At 41.4% G+C, this 18,109-nt stretch overlaps 1 protein-coding gene across 1 annotated transcript in view; it reads right to left on the bottom strand.

Moving 5' to 3' along the window:
* Positions 1–363: 363 nt before the first annotated feature.
* The window catches only part of LOC125266032 (zinc finger protein OZF-like), a 30,162-nt gene continuing 12,416 nt past the window's right edge, over positions 364–18,109 (bottom strand). The window contains exon 3 of the mRNA XM_048186519.1: positions 364–779. Within this exon, the coding sequence (XP_048042476.1) occupies positions 364–779 (416 nt within the window). The remainder of the gene's footprint in view (positions 780–18,109) is intronic.

Below are 18,109 nucleotides of genomic sequence, written 5' to 3'. Positions count from 1 at the left end.
ATCTCTGCATCACGTGTTTGGGCGTTCAGCACGCTGAAGCAGCTTTTGTGGATAGTTCATTTTCTCACTGCGGGAATATGACTATCGCAGTGCTGAGATCGAGACTCTCGTTCCTTGGTTCTCAGGGAGCGGGGGTCCCCTCCCCTATGCCCCATGCGGCCGTTTTTTCCGGCTCCGGTCGGAATGACGGTTCGGCGGCGTATAGGCAAGGTGATCTGAGGATTACGGTTAGGGCTTCCCCGCCGAGCACCGCTCCGCGGGCCCCTGCCGCCTCATCAGCACTGCAACCCGTCGTGCTGCCATCGGTTTCCGCTGGGCCCTCTACGGCCCTCTAGCCGTTACCTTTGGTGCACCCGCTGAGGATCAGATGTCGATCTCAGCATCGGAAGGTGAGCAGGAGTCCTCGGGAGATGAAGACTCGGCTGCGCTCCCTCCCTCTGGGACTGTAGCGTTGCCCGAAGCCGATCCCGAGTTGACGGCTGTGCTTTCCCGGGCAGTCGAGAGTGCCGGACTCGTGTGGAACCCTCCACCCTTTCCCGGGCCCTCTTGGCTTGATGATTGATGCCTTTCTTCCCGGAGGTGCACGATGAGGTGACCAGATCTTGGCGGGCGCCGTATAGCATTCGTGCGAGGTCTGGACCCTCGTCCGCCTTCACCTCCCTGGATGGCGGAGAGGCCAGGGGATATGCGAGGATCCCGCCAGTCGAGCGGTCCGTTGCAATGCAGCTGTGTCCAACTGCCACTGGCTGGCGTGGTGAACCGCGTCTCCCGTCCCGGGCCTGTAAATTCTCGTCAGGATTGACAGAGAAAGCTTACAGAGCCTGTGGACAAGCTGCCTCCGCCCTGTATGCCATGGCACTTTTGCAGGTTTATCAGGCAAAAGCGCTTTCAGAAATGCCCCAGGGAGGGCTTGACCAACAGTTGCTTGGGGAGCTGTGTGCTGCCACCGACCTCGCCTTAGTAGTCCAGCAACACCACCTCTGGCTGACCCTTGCGGACATGAGGGAAACCGACAAACATCGGTTCCTGGACTCCCGTATCTCCGGTCGACCTTTTCGGCGATGCGGTGGAGAGCTTCGCCCAACAGTTCTCCACCGCACAGAAGCAGGCTGAGGCGATCAAACATGTCATGCCCCGGCGGTCCGCTGCTGCCTCCACCCTGCCGCCGGCGGCTCAGCCTCAGCCTGCTCGTCGCCGAGGGCGCCCACCCGCGTCGTCCTCCACCTCTGCTAAGTTGGTAAAGCAGCAGCCAACACCAGCCAAACAGTAGGGTGCCAGTCGCGGACGTGGTGCCCAGCCCTGGCAGCCCTGGAGGGGAAGGATCCTGCTCTACGGGAGAGTTTTCCATCATCTCCCAATTTGTGTGTGTGTCTGTCAGTCCACCGCCGCTGGCTCTCCGGAGACCAACGGTACCCACTTCCTCACAAAAAGAGCAGTTTCCCCAACCTCCAGTTCACAAGAGGGTGCGTCTGTCAGCGTGCGAGGCCCCGCCTTGCCGCTCGCAGGCCCTTCTCACTTCGCCAGCAGGTGGCAGTGTGATGTGTAAGCCGCGCTCCGTGCGCCGTCTCCCATACGCACTGCTGCCTCGCAGAGTCCGACCACTCTCCGGGCCGCTCCCATGCCGTCCGAGTCGGGTCCCCGTACTCTGCCTCGCTGCCCCACCCCCGGTACGTCTGTGGTGCCTTTGGTCCCGCTGGCTCGGTGTCTGGAAGCGTGGATAGCGCTCCCCAGCCCATCCCGCTGGCTCATTCACACCATCAGACTCGGCTATGCGATTCAGTTCACCCGGCGTCCCCCAGTTTTCAGGGCTGTCCACTTCACTCAGGAGATTGCTGTCCTCCTGGCGAAGGATGCAATCAAGCCGGTCCCTCCAGCCGATATGAAGTCAGGGTTTTACAGCCCCTACTTCATTGTACCAAAAAAGGTCGGTGGGCTACGGCCAATTCTGGATATGCGCGTCTTGAACCGGTACCTTCACAAGCTGCCGTTCAAGATGCTCATGCAGAAGCGCATTTTCAAATGCGTCCGTCCCCAGGATTGGTTTGCAGTGATCGACCTGAAGGACGCGTACTTTCATGTCTCGATTCTGCCTCGTCACAGACCCTTCCTACGGTTTGCGTTCGAGGGTCGGGCATATCAGTACAAAGTCCTACCCTTCAGGCTGGCCCTGTCGCCCCGCGTCTTCACGAAGGTTGCAGAGGCGGCCATTGTTCCCCTCAAGGAACAGGGCGTTCGCATCCTCAACTACCTCGACGACTGGTTGATCCTGGCCAGCTCGCGAGAGCAGTTGTGCGAACACAGGGACATGGTTTTAGCTCACCTCAGTCGGTTGGGTCTTCGGGTCAACTGGGACAAGAGCAAACTCAACCCCGGGCAGAGGATCTCTTATCTCGGTCTAGAGCTAGACTCAGTCGCCCGGACTGTGTGACTCACCGAGGAGCACGTCCAGTCGGTGTTGACCTGCCTGAGTACGCTCAAGCGCAGGACAGCGGCCCCACTGAAGGACTTTCAGAGGCTCCTATGGCATCTGCAGCCGCGGTCACGCCGCTCGGGTTGCTCCATATGAGGCTGCTTCAACACTGGCTCCGCGGCCAGGTCCCGAGATGGGCACCCTCATCCGGTGGTCGGACCCCTCGTTCCTGCGGGCGGGAGTGCCCCTCGAACAGGTGTCCAGGCACGCTGTGGTCTCCACAGATGCCTCTGCCACCGGATGGGGGGCCACGTACAACGGGCATGCAGTGTCGGGTCTTTGGACGGGGCCTCAGCTGCATTGGCATATCAATTGCCTGGAGTTGCTAGCAGTACGTCTTGCACTGGGCCGCTTCAAGGAGCTGCTGTCAGACAAGCACGTACTGCTCCGCTCAGACAGCACTGCGGCCGTTGCGTACATCAACCATCAGGGTGGTCTATGCTCCTGTCGCATGTCGCAACTCACCCGCCATCTCTTGTTATGGAGTCAGAAGCATCTGAGGTCACTTCGTGCCATTCATGTCCCAGGTGTGCTCAACCGTGCAGCCGACGAGCTCTCACGGCAGCCTCCACTTGCGGGCGAGTGGCGGCTCCATCCCCAGGCGGTCCAGCTGATCTGGCAGCTTTTCGGCGAGGCCCAGATAGATGTTTGCCTCCCCAGAAACTGCCCACTGCCAGTGGTTCTATTCCCTGACCGGTGGCACGCTCGGCACGGATGCCCTGGCACACAGCTGGCCCTGGGGCCTACGCAAATATGTGTTTCCCCCAGTGAACCTTCTCGCACAGCTCCTGTGCAAGGTCAGGGAGGACGAGGAGCAGGTCTTGTTAGTGGCTCCATACTGGCCCACTCGGACCTGGTTTTCGGACTTGATGCTCCTCACGACAGCCCCTCCCTGGCCGATTCCTCTGAGGAAGGACCTCCTGACTCAGAGACGGGGCACCCTATGGCACCCGCGTCCCGACCTGTGGAACCTCCATGTGTGGTCCCTGGATGGGATGCGGAGGTTCTGAGTGATCTCCCGCAAGCGGTCGTAGACACCATCACTTCCGCTAGAGCTCCTTCCACGAGTAGCCTCTATGCGTTGAAGTGGAACCTATTCGTTGAATGGTGCTCCTCTCGCCAAGAGGACTCCCAATCATGCTCGGTCAGATCTGTGCTTTCCTTCCTGCAAGAGGGCTTGGAGCGAAGGCTGTCTCTCTCCACCCTCAAGGTGTATGTTGCCGCTATCGCCGCACATCACCATGCAGGGGGCATGAAGACTAAATCCTCCTCGCCCTTCCTCCATACCCTCTTGGGATCTGACCCTGGTTCTTACATCTCTCCGGGGTCATCCCTTCAAACCTTTGCAATCAGTCGAGTTAAAAGCACTGTCTCTCAAGACCGTCCTCCTGGTTGCATTGGCTTCGCTTAAGAGGGTAGGGGATCTGCACGCATTTTCGGTCGACAAATCGTGCCTAGAGTTCGGGCCCGGTGACTCTCACGTCATCCTGAGACCCCGGCCCGGATATTTGCCCAAGGTTCCTACCACTCCCTTCAGAGATCAGGTAGTGAACCTGCAAGCGCTGCCTTCGGAGGAGGCAGACCCAGCCCTAGCTTTGCTCTGTCCCGTCCGCGCTCTGCGTGTGTACGTAGACAGAACGCGAAGCTTCAGGACCTCAGATCAGCTCTTCGTCTGTTACGGAGGCCAGCAGAAGGGAAAGGCTGTCTCCAAGCAGAGGATGGCCCACTGGATAGTGGATGCCATCGCCCTGGCATACGAATCCCAGGGCGTGCCTTGCCCTCTTGGGTTGAGAGCCCACTCCACCAGAGGAGTGGCCTCTTCCTGGGCGCTGGCTCATGGCGCCTCGCTGACAGATATCTGTAGAGCTGCGGGCTGGGCGCACAACTAACACGTTCGCTAGATTCTATAGCCTACGTGTAGAGCCGGTATCTTCCCGTGTACTCGCTTCCACTAGCCGGTAGACCCGTTGAACCCGCTCTAAGTGTCGGCTTGCAATGCCACTCCCGCCCCCTGGGCCGGATACGTGCATCTTTGACTCCAGTCGCGTTCCCCGCTTGGCGAACCCTGTCGAGTTCCTCCGCCTTCCCCTTCGGCTCGGACATTGCGGAGTGTCTGATGCCAGGCCAACATCCGTCTCTGAAGTTGTCTGTTTGGCTGGGTTCCATATGCTGTGACTCCTCTACGTGAAGTGGTCCCATATGTGTAATTGTCCACGGTCAAACTCCCTACGGTGAGCCCGTGTCTTTCCCTTAGCAGAGCCAGCTCTGCTGTCACCTGTCAGATATGTCTCCCCCTACTCAGGTGGAGCCATCCCAGGGACTCCATATGCGTACTGCCCCCCGGCCTCCGCAGCGTCCCCTTCGGGTTCGCTTCCCCAGTGTAGTCTAGTTTACTTAGTGGGTATTTGGTTAGACAGCAGTAAACTCTCTCGGCGTAAAGCTTGCCCCCTTCACCGTCCCAGTTGGTGCGACGGGTGGCTAGAGCTTGCGCTGGGCACTGGAAGGGGTTTCGTAACTGTGGCGCTTTATTTGGGATCCCAATTCGTCGGTCACTACTGACGTACGTCGAACGTGACCGACTGAAAGGGAACGTCTCGGTTACATGTGTAACCCTCGTTCCCTGAGGGAGGGAACGGAGACGTACGTCCCGTCGCCACAGTTTCTATACCCTCGCTGCTGCGTGGACACCAGTTGTCTCCTCAGCGAAAAACAGAGTGTGATTGCATCTGCTTCCTATTTCTATACACCTGTCAGAGGCGGTGCGCATTATGCAAATATCGCACGCCAATTCCTTTGGCCTGTTTTAGTTCACTCGAAGCTAATAGGGCTCTCTAGCGATATCCCAATTCGTTGGTCACTACTGGCGTACGTCTCCGTTCCCTCCTTCAGGGAACGAGGGTTACACATGTAACCGAGACGTCTCAATTTTACTTTAGCTGCTCATTTAATCTGACTCCAATTTCAAATGTTTTTACATCAAGATTTACTGAATTAATAGCCTGACTTCGTCATACTCATATTCTAGGCAGAATGTGAGTCTGATACTGCTCCATTGCACTTGAATTATGGGGCGTGTCTTAACCGAACCAGTAAAAAAAAAAAAACTCTGCACTCAATTGGATAGACCTACAACCAATCAGAGCAACGCAGTAAGTGACGTATGTTGAACTTGTACTTAAACTTTTGCCGAATCCCGTTGGAAGGACGGCAAACACATCTTTCCCATCGACAAATGCCTTGATTGCGGTTCTTTGTTCGTCTTTTAAAATTAATGCGCTGTCGATTTCTTTTATTACAGACGTGATAGTGGAATCTAAACATCTTACTTCTCCAGCTGCAGTCAACCAATTCAACCCAAGCGCTCTTTGATGACGTGGGTGGTTACGTAACCGCAGATAGCCTGTCCATCATCGATTAAAGCCCGCCCTGGCAATTTGATTGGCTCTGCCTTCTGGGAGCCGAGCATAATTACTCCACAATGGATCGAGTCCAGACCGAACTTCCCGTCCAAAAAATGTTGTGGGTGGGGTTCGGGCTGGCACCCAGGCTACTGAATTAAGACAATCAGCACTGAATGGAGGTCTTCTGGCTACAGAATTTCCCAAATAGCTGCTCTGTCACCTTCCCTTAAATAATTCTTGATAATTTATAAATAATATTAAGAAAATAAAGAACACATTGCTCTGAAATATTTTGAGTAATATATTTGATCAATGACAAAATTATCTAATGTGATATTAACAGCCATATTTTTACATATTTAATAAATTTTCCTAAAAACTGTGTAATTATTAAGGGCCGTTCACAGAGACTTCTCCTTCCACTGACTTCCTTTCATACACATGTGAATGTGGGACACCAGAAACACAAGATCAAGTAAATTTTGCAGTAAAGTGGAGTAGATTGTATATTTTAAAATTTTGGAGTGATTATTATTTGTTATTTATGTTTTTATATCACGTCATATCTTGAACATTGCTGTGTCTGTAGAAAGTTCACATGCTCAAAGTCTAGACTGACTGCATCTTTAAATGTGTTATTATCAGTGTCCTACATGATTCACTCAACCCTGTTACTTCTGACATGATTTTCCTCCTTTCAAAACCAGAGGATTTCTTAAAACTGTGACACCAGGAAGTGACATCATCTGGGCTCTTTCTACAGCATGATGGGAGGACAAGAAAATAATCCCAATCCATTGTCTCAGTTTTTACACAAATGAATGACTGCATTCATCAACCCTGTTACCAAAGTTACTGTAAGAAGAGATTTTGCTCAAGTTACACTCACAACCCTGTCAGCCATTCTGGAAAGTTCATTCACTTCATACATTTTGGTGTTACAGTTTATTCCTAAAATTAGCAATGTTGAAAACTGTATTGAAAATGCCTAAATTCTGGAAACACTTTTGCAAACTGTGAAGCAGATATTGAAATAAATGTAAAATAAATATTTAGTTTGATCTGATGTTGACAATCAGTATGAAAGTTTCTCAAACTTCCCTTTACTGAGCTTCTGTTAGGAAAGAACATTATGTATAATTTCATAGTTTAACTGCATATCTAAATATGCAGAAGTGTTTGAATCTTTCTAACATGAATGTTGTCATTAAAGTTTCATTATGTATTTGATAGTTTGATGAATGAAGAATAAACACCAACCTCTTTGTTCTTCAGAGTGTTTTATTCTGCAGGGTTCTGGATCACTCATCTTCTCACTGTCCTCTTTAATAAACTCAGTTTTTACTGGTTTCAGCTCCTGATGCTCGTCTGATGGGAATATCCCAGTATTTATTGATGAACTGCTGTGGGAGGGGCTTCACTGATGATGTGACTGCTGTGGGAGGAGCTTCATTGATTATGTGACTGCTGTGGGAGGAGCTTCACTGATAGTGACCTGTAGTGGGCGGATCTTCACTGACTGAACCAGAGATTGGTTGGAGGAGATGATCGGCCCAAATCTAAAATATCAGTTACTGTGTTTGTTTTTATAGGGTTAAAGTCCAGAGATCAAACTGTAGTGTCTGCATCAAATTTAAATCGAAAACCCATTAAATGCAAGTGTCTATTTTAAAGTTTCAAATTACTTTTGTGAAAACCAAATGTTTTAATGTCCCATCATCATTTAGTGTAACAGATATATTTATGTAAAAATGAAACAATTTTTTTTTGACTAGAACTTAATAAAGTATATAAAAGAGTAAGAGATCATACTAAATCTCATTATATTTTAAATGATTAAAAAACTTCTTGGTGACAAATAGGTGAAAGCTAGTGGGACGAATGATAGTGGCAACGTATAAAGATTTAAAATGACAATTAAAGAGTATTTTGGGCTTCACTGTGATCCTTCAATACAGTGTTTGAATGTTGTCAAATGATTCTTGTTCTAAATATGCCTGACAAGATTTTTTCTTTCTTTCTTTCTTTCTTTCTTTCTTTCTTTCTTTTTTTTCTATATTAACCCCTTTTGTATTTCACTCTTAAACTAATTGCATTAATCATTTATATCCATCTATCGTAAAGCAAATGAGGCTAATTTAGAACTTTTTGTTTCTCATTCTAACTTTATTTTGTTTCTTCATTAAAATAATGACAGATGTCTAGAAAAGTAGTAAAGAACTGTAAGAAAAACATTTATGGCATGAAGACAGAAATAAACATATCTGTAACCAACAAATCCCCTCAGTCTGTTGACAGCAATGAAATGAGCTTTAAGTGTCAATTTACAGCAGATCTGAAGACATCAGCATAATAAATGAGGTGAAAACAGGAACTATTGACATGAAATAAAGAGTGTTTTCAGCAGTTTCTCTGTTAATATTGATGATCCTCAGACTATCAACACTCATTCAACAAGACATTAGCAGATCATCTCACTTTATTCTGAGTGTTTGCTGTTAGAAAGTGATTATTTGAATCAGCATATACATTATTTGCATTGTGGTTGATCTGACTGTGCATTATTGTGACCGCGCAATAATTACGATTTGTACAATAATAATAATTTATGAGTGTAATGTAATGAGTGGATTGTGTAATATTGTGAATTGTGCAATGTGAGTAGTGTGCAATGTGAGGTGTGTGCAATAATGTGGATCGTGCAGTGGCCCTTTGTGACCCCAGCTCCCGGGACAACGGATGGAAATTAGCCTTCGGCTACAATCCGGTGTGTTTACATTCATGTACAATCGTGTCTGTCCATTAACACACACTGCCCCTATCAAATAATAAATAAATAAACATCAGTCAAATATATGAGAAAAGACTATAAAACTGCTCTATTGAAAGACAATACTGTTATTTCTGACAATATAACATGAATAAAACATTAACACAAAAACAAACACTAATGACACTAATTTAACATTAGTTTCTTCTTTTCTCAGAGATGGAGTGTGAAAGCAGGAGATACCAACACGTGCTCTACAGGTGAGCCCTGATACGAAACACCAAAAACAATCCTGAGGAGTTTAAATGTGTTATGTCTAAGTTCAAAATGAACAAAGCTCATATTAATGTACAGATTATACAACATAAATATTACAAAACACACACAAATGTCATATATATTGTCAGTCGCTGTGTCTTTTAATCTTTCAGCTTTAACCCTGTGATTATTCAGGTAGGGTCAGGATAGTCAGATCTGCCTCAATCATAATGTCGTCACCCGCCGCAGCTGAAGATCTTCAGGAGTGATGGAGAAGACTCTCTTGAGCTTCTGTTCTGAGGCTAAAGTCTCACGGGAGTCTCACAGGAGGCAGTCATAACAATAAAAACACTTTTTTTATTGGTTACGATACAAAGCAGATAAAACTTAAATCATCTTAAGCTAAAAAGCTCTATAATCTTCACTTAATGCAGTTCATCTGAGGAAACCTTTCACTTCTCAGACTCCCATTCTGGTTTATATTTCTGAAAACTCATTTTAGTGTATTTCATTTACAATGAGTTCACACTTTAATTCATCCTCTCTAATCTACATGTAGCCTATACTGGTGATTATACTGGATTTAATACAGATCACTGCTTTGATATCTTAAATATGAGATGTTTCTGTATTATGACAATAACCTTACTTTGTGCTGCTCTTTATTTTCGAAAGGTTTTGTGATCATTGTCTCTTCTGATCTAATTTCACTACTGCAATCAATGTACTTATTATTAGAAAATCAAACTTTGAGTTCATATCTCTGTAGTAATTCATCTTTGGTGGTTGATGATGGTGAGTGTGTGTTGATTTTTGTATTATTAATGTCATATTGTGAGAAATAACAGCTGGATCCAAGTGAAGAACATAAATACAGGTAATACAAATCATGTAATCTAAACCAGTTTATGTTAAGTATTTTTAATGTACTGCTGTAATGTACTGCTGTACTGTTAATCTGTAGTAAGTGCTTTGCTTGCGGGCTGTAATCTTGTATGTAGTAATGTGCTGCCTTTTAATCCACAGTTTAGATTGGTTAGGTTTTATTTAGAAAGGAGCAAATCAGCAGTGAAACAATATTCTTGTGTGTGTGTGTGTTATATATATATATATATATATATATATATATATATATATATATATATATATATACACATTTACTAAATAGTGCTAAATAAAAAACAAATATTGGTGTAAGTAGCTTTTTTTTATTAAAAGGTAAGTATGATGAACCAAAACATTTAAAGAGAAGTAATTTCTTGACCATTAAAAGTGTTATATAGCCCACTGAATCATTCTCAGACTTAATACTGACAACAATGGAAGCACTTGGGAGAGAACTGTCAGGAGACTTATTTCTTAGCACAGAAGAATACAAGAGGATTACCAAATCATTGTTTTAAGTGTGAAAATATAGCAAAAGTAACACAGAAATTCAAAATCAATAGACCTGTGACAAGACCCCTGAAACAATAAGGCCTTCATTTGTAAGCTTTCATTAAGTGATGAGTGATTTTTTGCTAGACAAAGAGCAGGAGAAATACTAAGTGAGTGTTTCAGAGCCAGCAAAAGCTATGAAAAGAGTAACCGAGTAAGATGCAGTCTGCAGAAGTGACATGTATGGTTGTTGTCCACACTGAAACTACCCACTGTAGTCAAAGCACAATAAAGTCAGCTAGCCTTTTCCAAGGCCCATATTTAATCTATACTCTGGTCTCATATTATATATATATATATATATATATATATATATATATATATATATATATATATAGTGAATTCAGGTTGATTGTGACACTTTTTGCTATTGAATTGAATTATATATGTATGTGTGTGTGTGTGTGTGTGTGTGTGTGTGTGTGTGTGTGTGTGTGTGTGTCACCTACAGGTTTTCCCTTCTTACTGGCTAAATGTTTTGTGTCCAATATTTAATTGTTTTAAAATATATGATACATTTTTTCCTGGTTTTGTTTGGCAGCTGTAGTACTCTTTGTGGTTATTAGAAGAGCAGAAATTAAAATCACAAAATTTAAAATTTAAATAAATATGCACAGACTAAATTTTAATTGGTAAGATGAATCTAAACTCAGTAAATGGCCCAAAGTATTGATTTACCCCATTACAATAGTCCATTTACAGTTACTATCATAAAAATACACTTACTTGTAGGATTAAAATTGTAAATAAGTTACATTTAATGTCCAACATCAAATATTTTAGCGAAATGTATATTTTGGAATTATTGCGCTTCTATTGCATCCCGTCTGTTTAGCGCGCAACAGCGCTCGTTCACTGTGAAGTTTAGCCTCAAAATGGAAATATTTGCATGATTTTCTAACATTTACAGATGGAGAATAAACTTGTGAAAAGTAAGTTATGCACTGAGGAAAACACCATGTCTCAAACGCATAAAATAGCACAAAATGTATGCCGTTTCCTATGGTGGATCGATTTGATCCATGATCGACCTCTAGGGCTGCTTAAAAAAAGCGTGCACGCGAAATTATCTTGACTAGGTAAACCTGGATCGAATTAGCGGGACTGCGTGAACTTCAATTACCTTTTATGAAACCGTTTTAGCCCAAACTCATTTGTTAGGTTAATTCAAGTCAGGGTTTGGAGTTTAATCCTCGCTTTTCTTAGCATCTTTTATGAAACAGCTCTCAGATCTGCCCAAATCAAAAATATCAGTTAGGCTACTGTGTTTGTTTTCATAGGGTTAAAGTCCAAATATCAAACTGTAGTGTCTGCATCAAATTAAATGGACAAAAGTGATTTTACATAGAAAACCCACTAAATGAAATGTGTCTGTTTAATGTTTCAAATTACTTTTGTGAAAATAAAATCTTTTAATGTGCCATCATTTGGTGTAACAGATATATTTAATGCAAAAAGGAAATAGTTATTTTAACCTGTATTTAATAAAATATATAAAAGAATAAGAGATCATACTAAATTTCATTATATTTTAAATGATTAAAAACTTCTTGGTGACAAATGAGTGAAAGCTAGTGGTTTGAAGGAAAGTGGTATAAAGATTTATAAAGATTTAAAATGTCAATTAAAGAGTATTTTGGGCTGCACTGTGATCCTTCAGTACAGTGTTTGAATGTTGTCAAATGATTCTTGTTCTAAATATGCCTGAAAAGTTTTTTCTTTTTCAATTAATTATTTTTTTTGTGCTATATACCCCTTTTTGTATTTCACCCATAAACTAAACGCATTCAGAATTTATATCAGTCTATCATAAAACAACTGATTATTGTCTTTATTCTGTTTCTCCATTAAAATAATGACAGATATCTAGAAAAGTAGTAAAGAACTGTAAGAAAAACAGTTAAAAGCTCAAAGATAAAAATAATTGTTTATATTTGAGGTCCACAAATCCCCTCAGTTTGTTGACAGCAATGAAATGAGCTTTAAGTGTCAATTTACAGCAGATCTGAAGACATCAGCATAATAAATGAGGTGAAAACAGGAACTATTGACATGAAATAAAGAGTGTTTTCAGCAGTTTCTCTGTTAATATTGATGATCCTCAGACTATCAACACTCATTCAACAAGACATTCACATCATTAGCAGATCATCTCACTTTATTCTGAGTGTTTGCTGTTAGAAACACATTATTGGAGTCCTATAAACTGCTCTACTGAAAGACAATACTGTTATTTCTCACAACATGACACCAATAATACAAAATCCAACACTAATGACACTCATCTTCAACAACCACTGCTGCTAAACATTTTACCATATTAAAACAAAACATTTCGTTTTAGATAAATTAATTTATTTAATTAATTACACAATATGGCAATTAATTAATCACAATTTAATCCCATGTAAAATCTGTCTGAGAAATTACCTCCAAAAGATCATCTAAGAGACATTACAAAAAGTAGCTTTAAATATTTTATTTGATTCAACGTGAGGGTGAGTAAATGATAATTATTAATTATTAATATGGAAAAATTTATTTATTAAAGTTATTCTCTAAAAAATAATTTAAAACTGCCAGTAGGTGGAAGTTAATGTCTTAATGAGTAAGTTACTGAGTCCTTTCCATTCAATTGATTCATTCAAACGACTGATTCATTCAGAAATGAAGTAAATGGCTCTCTTTATGAGTGCACCACTAAATCGATTCACCCGATTGATTCGCTCAAAATGCAGATTCATTCAGAAACAAAACGAAACACTGTTTAATAACAACATCATACTAAATCAAAAGCAAAACATTTATAATAGTTTTAGATAAATGACCATATTAATAAAAAATAAAAACATGTTCCAGAAAGTGACAAAGTAGTTCCTTATGCAATGATGTCCATACAACAAATGAAAGCTTTACAAAAACTGCAAATAGTTTAAGTAGAAATCTAAAATCTCAGAGTTTTTCTCTAAGTGAGATCTTTCCAGCAGGATTTGTGAGTCTGAGACGGGAGAGTTTTCAGTTTCTGCACATAAAAGTGTTACATGTTAAAGATCTAATTACTTTATTACAATGAATCTTATCATAAAATCAAACCATGTTTCATGGTTATAGTTAATTAATAGTTATTAAGCAGCAGTGGTTGATGAAGATGAGTGTCATTATTGTTTGTTTTTGTATGGTTTTTTATCTATGTCATGTTGTGAGAAATAACAGTATTATCTCTCAATAGATCAGTTTTATAGTCTTTTCTCATATATCGTGACTCCAATAATGTGTTTCTAACAGCAAACACTCAGAATAAAGTGAGATGATGTGAATGTCTTGTTGAATGAGTGTTGATAGTCTGAGGATCATCAATATTAACAGAGAAACTGCTGAAAACACTCTTTATTTCATGTCAATAGTTCCTGTTTTCACCTCATTTATTATGCTGATGTCTTCAGATCTGCTGTAAATTGACACTTAAAGCTCATTTCATTGCTGTCAACAGACTGAGGAGATTTGATGACTACAGATATGTACAATTATTTTTGTCTTTGTGCTTTTAACTGTTTTTCTTACCATTATTAATATTTGTAAAATTTCGTTACATTATATTGTTATCATTTATATATAAAAACAAACCCTGTTACTGATATATATATTTTTTTATTTTGGCAGATCAGCTCCTCCCACACTGGGATTCATCATCAGTGAAGCTCCTCCCACATCAGTCACATCATCAGTGAAGCTCCTCCCACTGGAATGCATCAATAAATACTGGAATATTTCCATCAGATGAGCATCAGAGCATCAGGAAGAGCTGAAATCTGTAAAGACTGAGTTTATTGAAGAGGACAGTGAGAACATGAGTGATCCAGAACCCTGCAGAATGAAACACAGTGAAGATACTGAAGAACAAAGAGGTTGGTGTTTATTCTTCATTCATTCATGATGCTGAACAACATTCATGTTGGAAAGATTCAACTACACATTTAAATATGCAGTTCATCTAATATTCAACAAATGGTCAGTAAAGTGAGATTTGAAAAATGTTCATATTGATTGTCAACATCAGGTCAAAATACAGATTATTTTACATTTATTTTAAATCTGGTTCAAAATTTGCAATAATGTGACCAACATTTTAGACTTGTTTCAAAAGAAAAAACAGTAATATCAGTAAACACCAAACTGTATCAAGTAAATTCACCTTCCAGAATGGCTGACAGGGTTGTAAGCTTGACTTAAGCAAAAGCTGATTTATAGTTATTGATAAAGTTGTATTTTTCATAAAATGTAGAAGTTATTCATAGTTATATAGAATATTCTTCTTACAATAACTTTGGTAACAGGTTTGACGAATGTGATCAACACTGTACAGTTTGTGTAAAAACTGAGACGATGGATGGAGATTATTTTCTTGTCCTCCCATCATGCTGTAGAAAGAGCCCAGATGATGTCACTTCCTGGGCGTCACAGTTTTAAGATGAGGAAAATTCATAACGGGGTTGAGGGTCGAAATTCACTTGAGTTTGTTTTCAGTGTCCCACATTCACATGTGTGGAAGTCTGTGAAAGAAAAAGTGACTAACTCTTAATAATTAAACAGTTTTAGTACAATAAATATCAATCTAAAAGTTGGTGTCAAAATATAGCAATAATTGTGATTCATCAACATATTTAATAGTTCTCACTACAGAAACATGGTGATTTGTCTATGTTTTAAATATAATAACTGTTTCAGGGACATAATAAATATATAAAAGGCATCAAAGTGATCAGAATATTTCATAGCAGTTGTCTACTTCAGTACATGAAGGTTTACTTTATGTTCTTTCACTTCATAATCCTCATTTTGAATTACTTTAATATACTGAAAATTAACTTTTATTGTGATTTCAGAGCTGATGGAAGTGAAGGAGGAGAGTGAAGAACTGAGTGAAGTGGAGGAGGAACATCATGACAAACCTGGAGAAAAATCTTTGAGTCGCTCAAAGGCTAAAAATACTTTTTTAAAGAAAACAAGAGCCAAGAAATCTACAACCTGCACTCAGTGTGGAAAGAGTTTATCAACCAAAAAAAGTCTTGATGTTCACATGAGAATTCATACAGGAGAGAAGCCATTCACATGTGATCAGTGTGGGAAGAGTTTCTCAAATAAAAAACATCTTGAGCTTCACATGAGAGTTCATACAGGAGAGAAGCCGTTCACATGTGATCAATGTGGGAAGAGCTTCAAACAAAAAGGACATCTTAAGAGTCACATGAAAGTTCACACTGGAGAGAAGCCACACACATGTGATCAGTGTGGGAAGAGTTTTACATCAAAACAAAGTCTTGAGATTCACAGTGCAGTTCATACCGGAGAGAAGCGGTTCGCATGTAATGAATGCGGCAAAACGTTTCGCTGGGCAACAAACCTGAAGAGACACCTGAGAGTTCATACAAAGGAGAAGCCACATTCATGTTCTGTGTGTGGAAAGAGTTTTTCACGGCTGTATAGTTTACAAGAACATGAGAAAATACACACTGGTGTGAGAGAGTACATGTGCTTTGAGTGTGAGAAAACTTTTACTACAGCATACAGTTTAAAAGTGCACCAGAGAATTCACACTGGAGAAAAACCTTACAAGTGTTCACAGTGTGACAAGAGATTCAGTGATTCATCATCTCTGAAAACACATGAGAGGATCCACACTGGAGAGAAACATTACAAGTGTTCACACTGTGACAAGAGATTCAATCAGTCATCATCTCTGAAAACACATGAGAGGATCCACAGCAGAGAGAAGCGGCACACGTGTGATCAGTGTGGAAAGAGTTTCTCTTTTAAAAGTCACCTGAAGATACACATGAAGATCCATGCAGTGGAGAAACCACATCTCCACAGTCTGAATTCACGATAAGTAGTTAATCTTTATGTGCTGAGGAACAAAGTAGTTTCCTTAAAAGTGCCCTAGATTCAAAAATTGAATTTACCTTTATCATTTGTTTAAAAGACCTCCGAAGAACAGGCGAATCTCAACATAACACAGACTGTGACACAACAGTCGGGATCATTAATATGTACGCCCCCAATATTTGCATAATGCCAGCCCATGATCAAGTGATTACACAAGCCAGTATTAACGTCTGGATCTGTGCACAGCTGAATCATCAGACTAGGTAAGCAAGCAAGAACAACAGCGAAAAATGGCAGATGGAGCAATAATAACTGACATGATCCATGATATCATGATATTTTTACTGATATTTGTAAACTGTCTTTCTAAATGTTTCGTTAGCATGTTGCTAATGTACTGTTAAATGTGGTTAAAGTTACCATCATTTCTTACTGTATTCATGGAGACAAGAGCCGTCGCTATTTTCATTTTTAAACACTTGCAGTCTGTATAATTCACAAACACAACTTCATTCTTTATAAATCTCTCCAACAGTGTAGCATTAGCCTTTAGCCACGGATCACAGCCTCAAATTCATTCAGAATCAATGTAAACAATATAACAGTATACAATACTGTTTGTACACTTTGTAACACTTTGTAAAGATCCATTTGAGGGTTATATTAGCTGTGTAAACTTTGTTTAGGCACTGTTCAAGGCAAGCCTGAGCTCTGTTGGCGGAGAACACGAGAATTAAAGGGGCCGCACAGCATAAATCGGCACGTTTATAAAAAAAAATTTTTTTTTAAAAATCTATGGGGTATTTTGAGCTGAAACTTCACAGACACATTCAGGAGACACCTTAGACTTATATTACATCTTGTGAAAAAGCATTCTTGGGCACCTTTAAAGCCATAATAAGCGGCAGGACAGTTTGGTGGTTGCTTAATGTCTGCTTGGAAAATCTGAATCTTCTCTTGAAACCACAACAGAATGATCAAATCACTGTTAAAACAGATTGTATGGATTCTTCCCTTAAGGTCAGTTTGACAAACTAGTGACTTACACTTAGTGAACAAACTGCCATGTTTCTATTATTGTCATTTACAACATAGCAATAAAATAACCTAAAACTGACTATTAACTTGTTGTTGCTCATCTTCATTCGTTCCATGTTAAATCTTCCACCATTTCCCATCATCATTCCTTCGATCTTCTGTAGTAGTTCTTGTACCTGGATGTCTGATTTACTCTTGATCTTGAAACAGTAAAATTGTCCTCCACATTCAGTCAACATCACGATCTTTCAGTTTAAGATGTTCATCAATGCCTGTTCCAGATCCTCCAGTTCATCTCCATGCGTGAACAGAATCATGATGTACTTCTGAACTTCAGTAGTAAAGGTAAGCAAAAAACAGGCCATCATAGTCAGAAAATTAGACAGTTTTCGGAAAATATTTACAATATTTCAAACCATGCCTTGACAAGTGCTCCATTCTGACAGTTCACAGAATTATATGTGGCAAGTCAAAAACATCTATGATAAGACAAAATCTATTAGGCAATCATAGTAAGAAAATTTGACAGTTTCCAGACTATATTTACAATTCAATGTGCCAAATAATAAAGACACAGACAAGAATGACACTGTGTAGACTCACTGGGCCCATGCCTTGACAAATGGTCCATTCTGATAGTTAATGAGAAGACATGACACTGCAAACAGTTGATTAATGCTACCAGAAATGGACAAGGGGATGACTGCGTCAAACAACTTGTGTTCCTTCACCCGCCGGATAAGGCGTTTAACACACACCCTGAGCCTGGCAACAGACTGAGTGTGTCTCACCTCTCCAGTATACAGGTGCTGGTCATATAATTAGAATATCGTGGAAAAAGGTAATTTTTTT

This window comes from Megalobrama amblycephala, linkage group LG4, assembly GCF_018812025.1.
Source record: "Megalobrama amblycephala isolate DHTTF-2021 linkage group LG4, ASM1881202v1, whole genome shotgun sequence".
NCBI classification, from domain to species: Eukaryota; Metazoa; Chordata; class Actinopteri; order Cypriniformes; family Xenocyprididae; genus Megalobrama; species Megalobrama amblycephala.
Note: the sequence above shows the minus strand (reverse complement) of the source record. Positions and strands in the feature narration are given on the sequence as shown.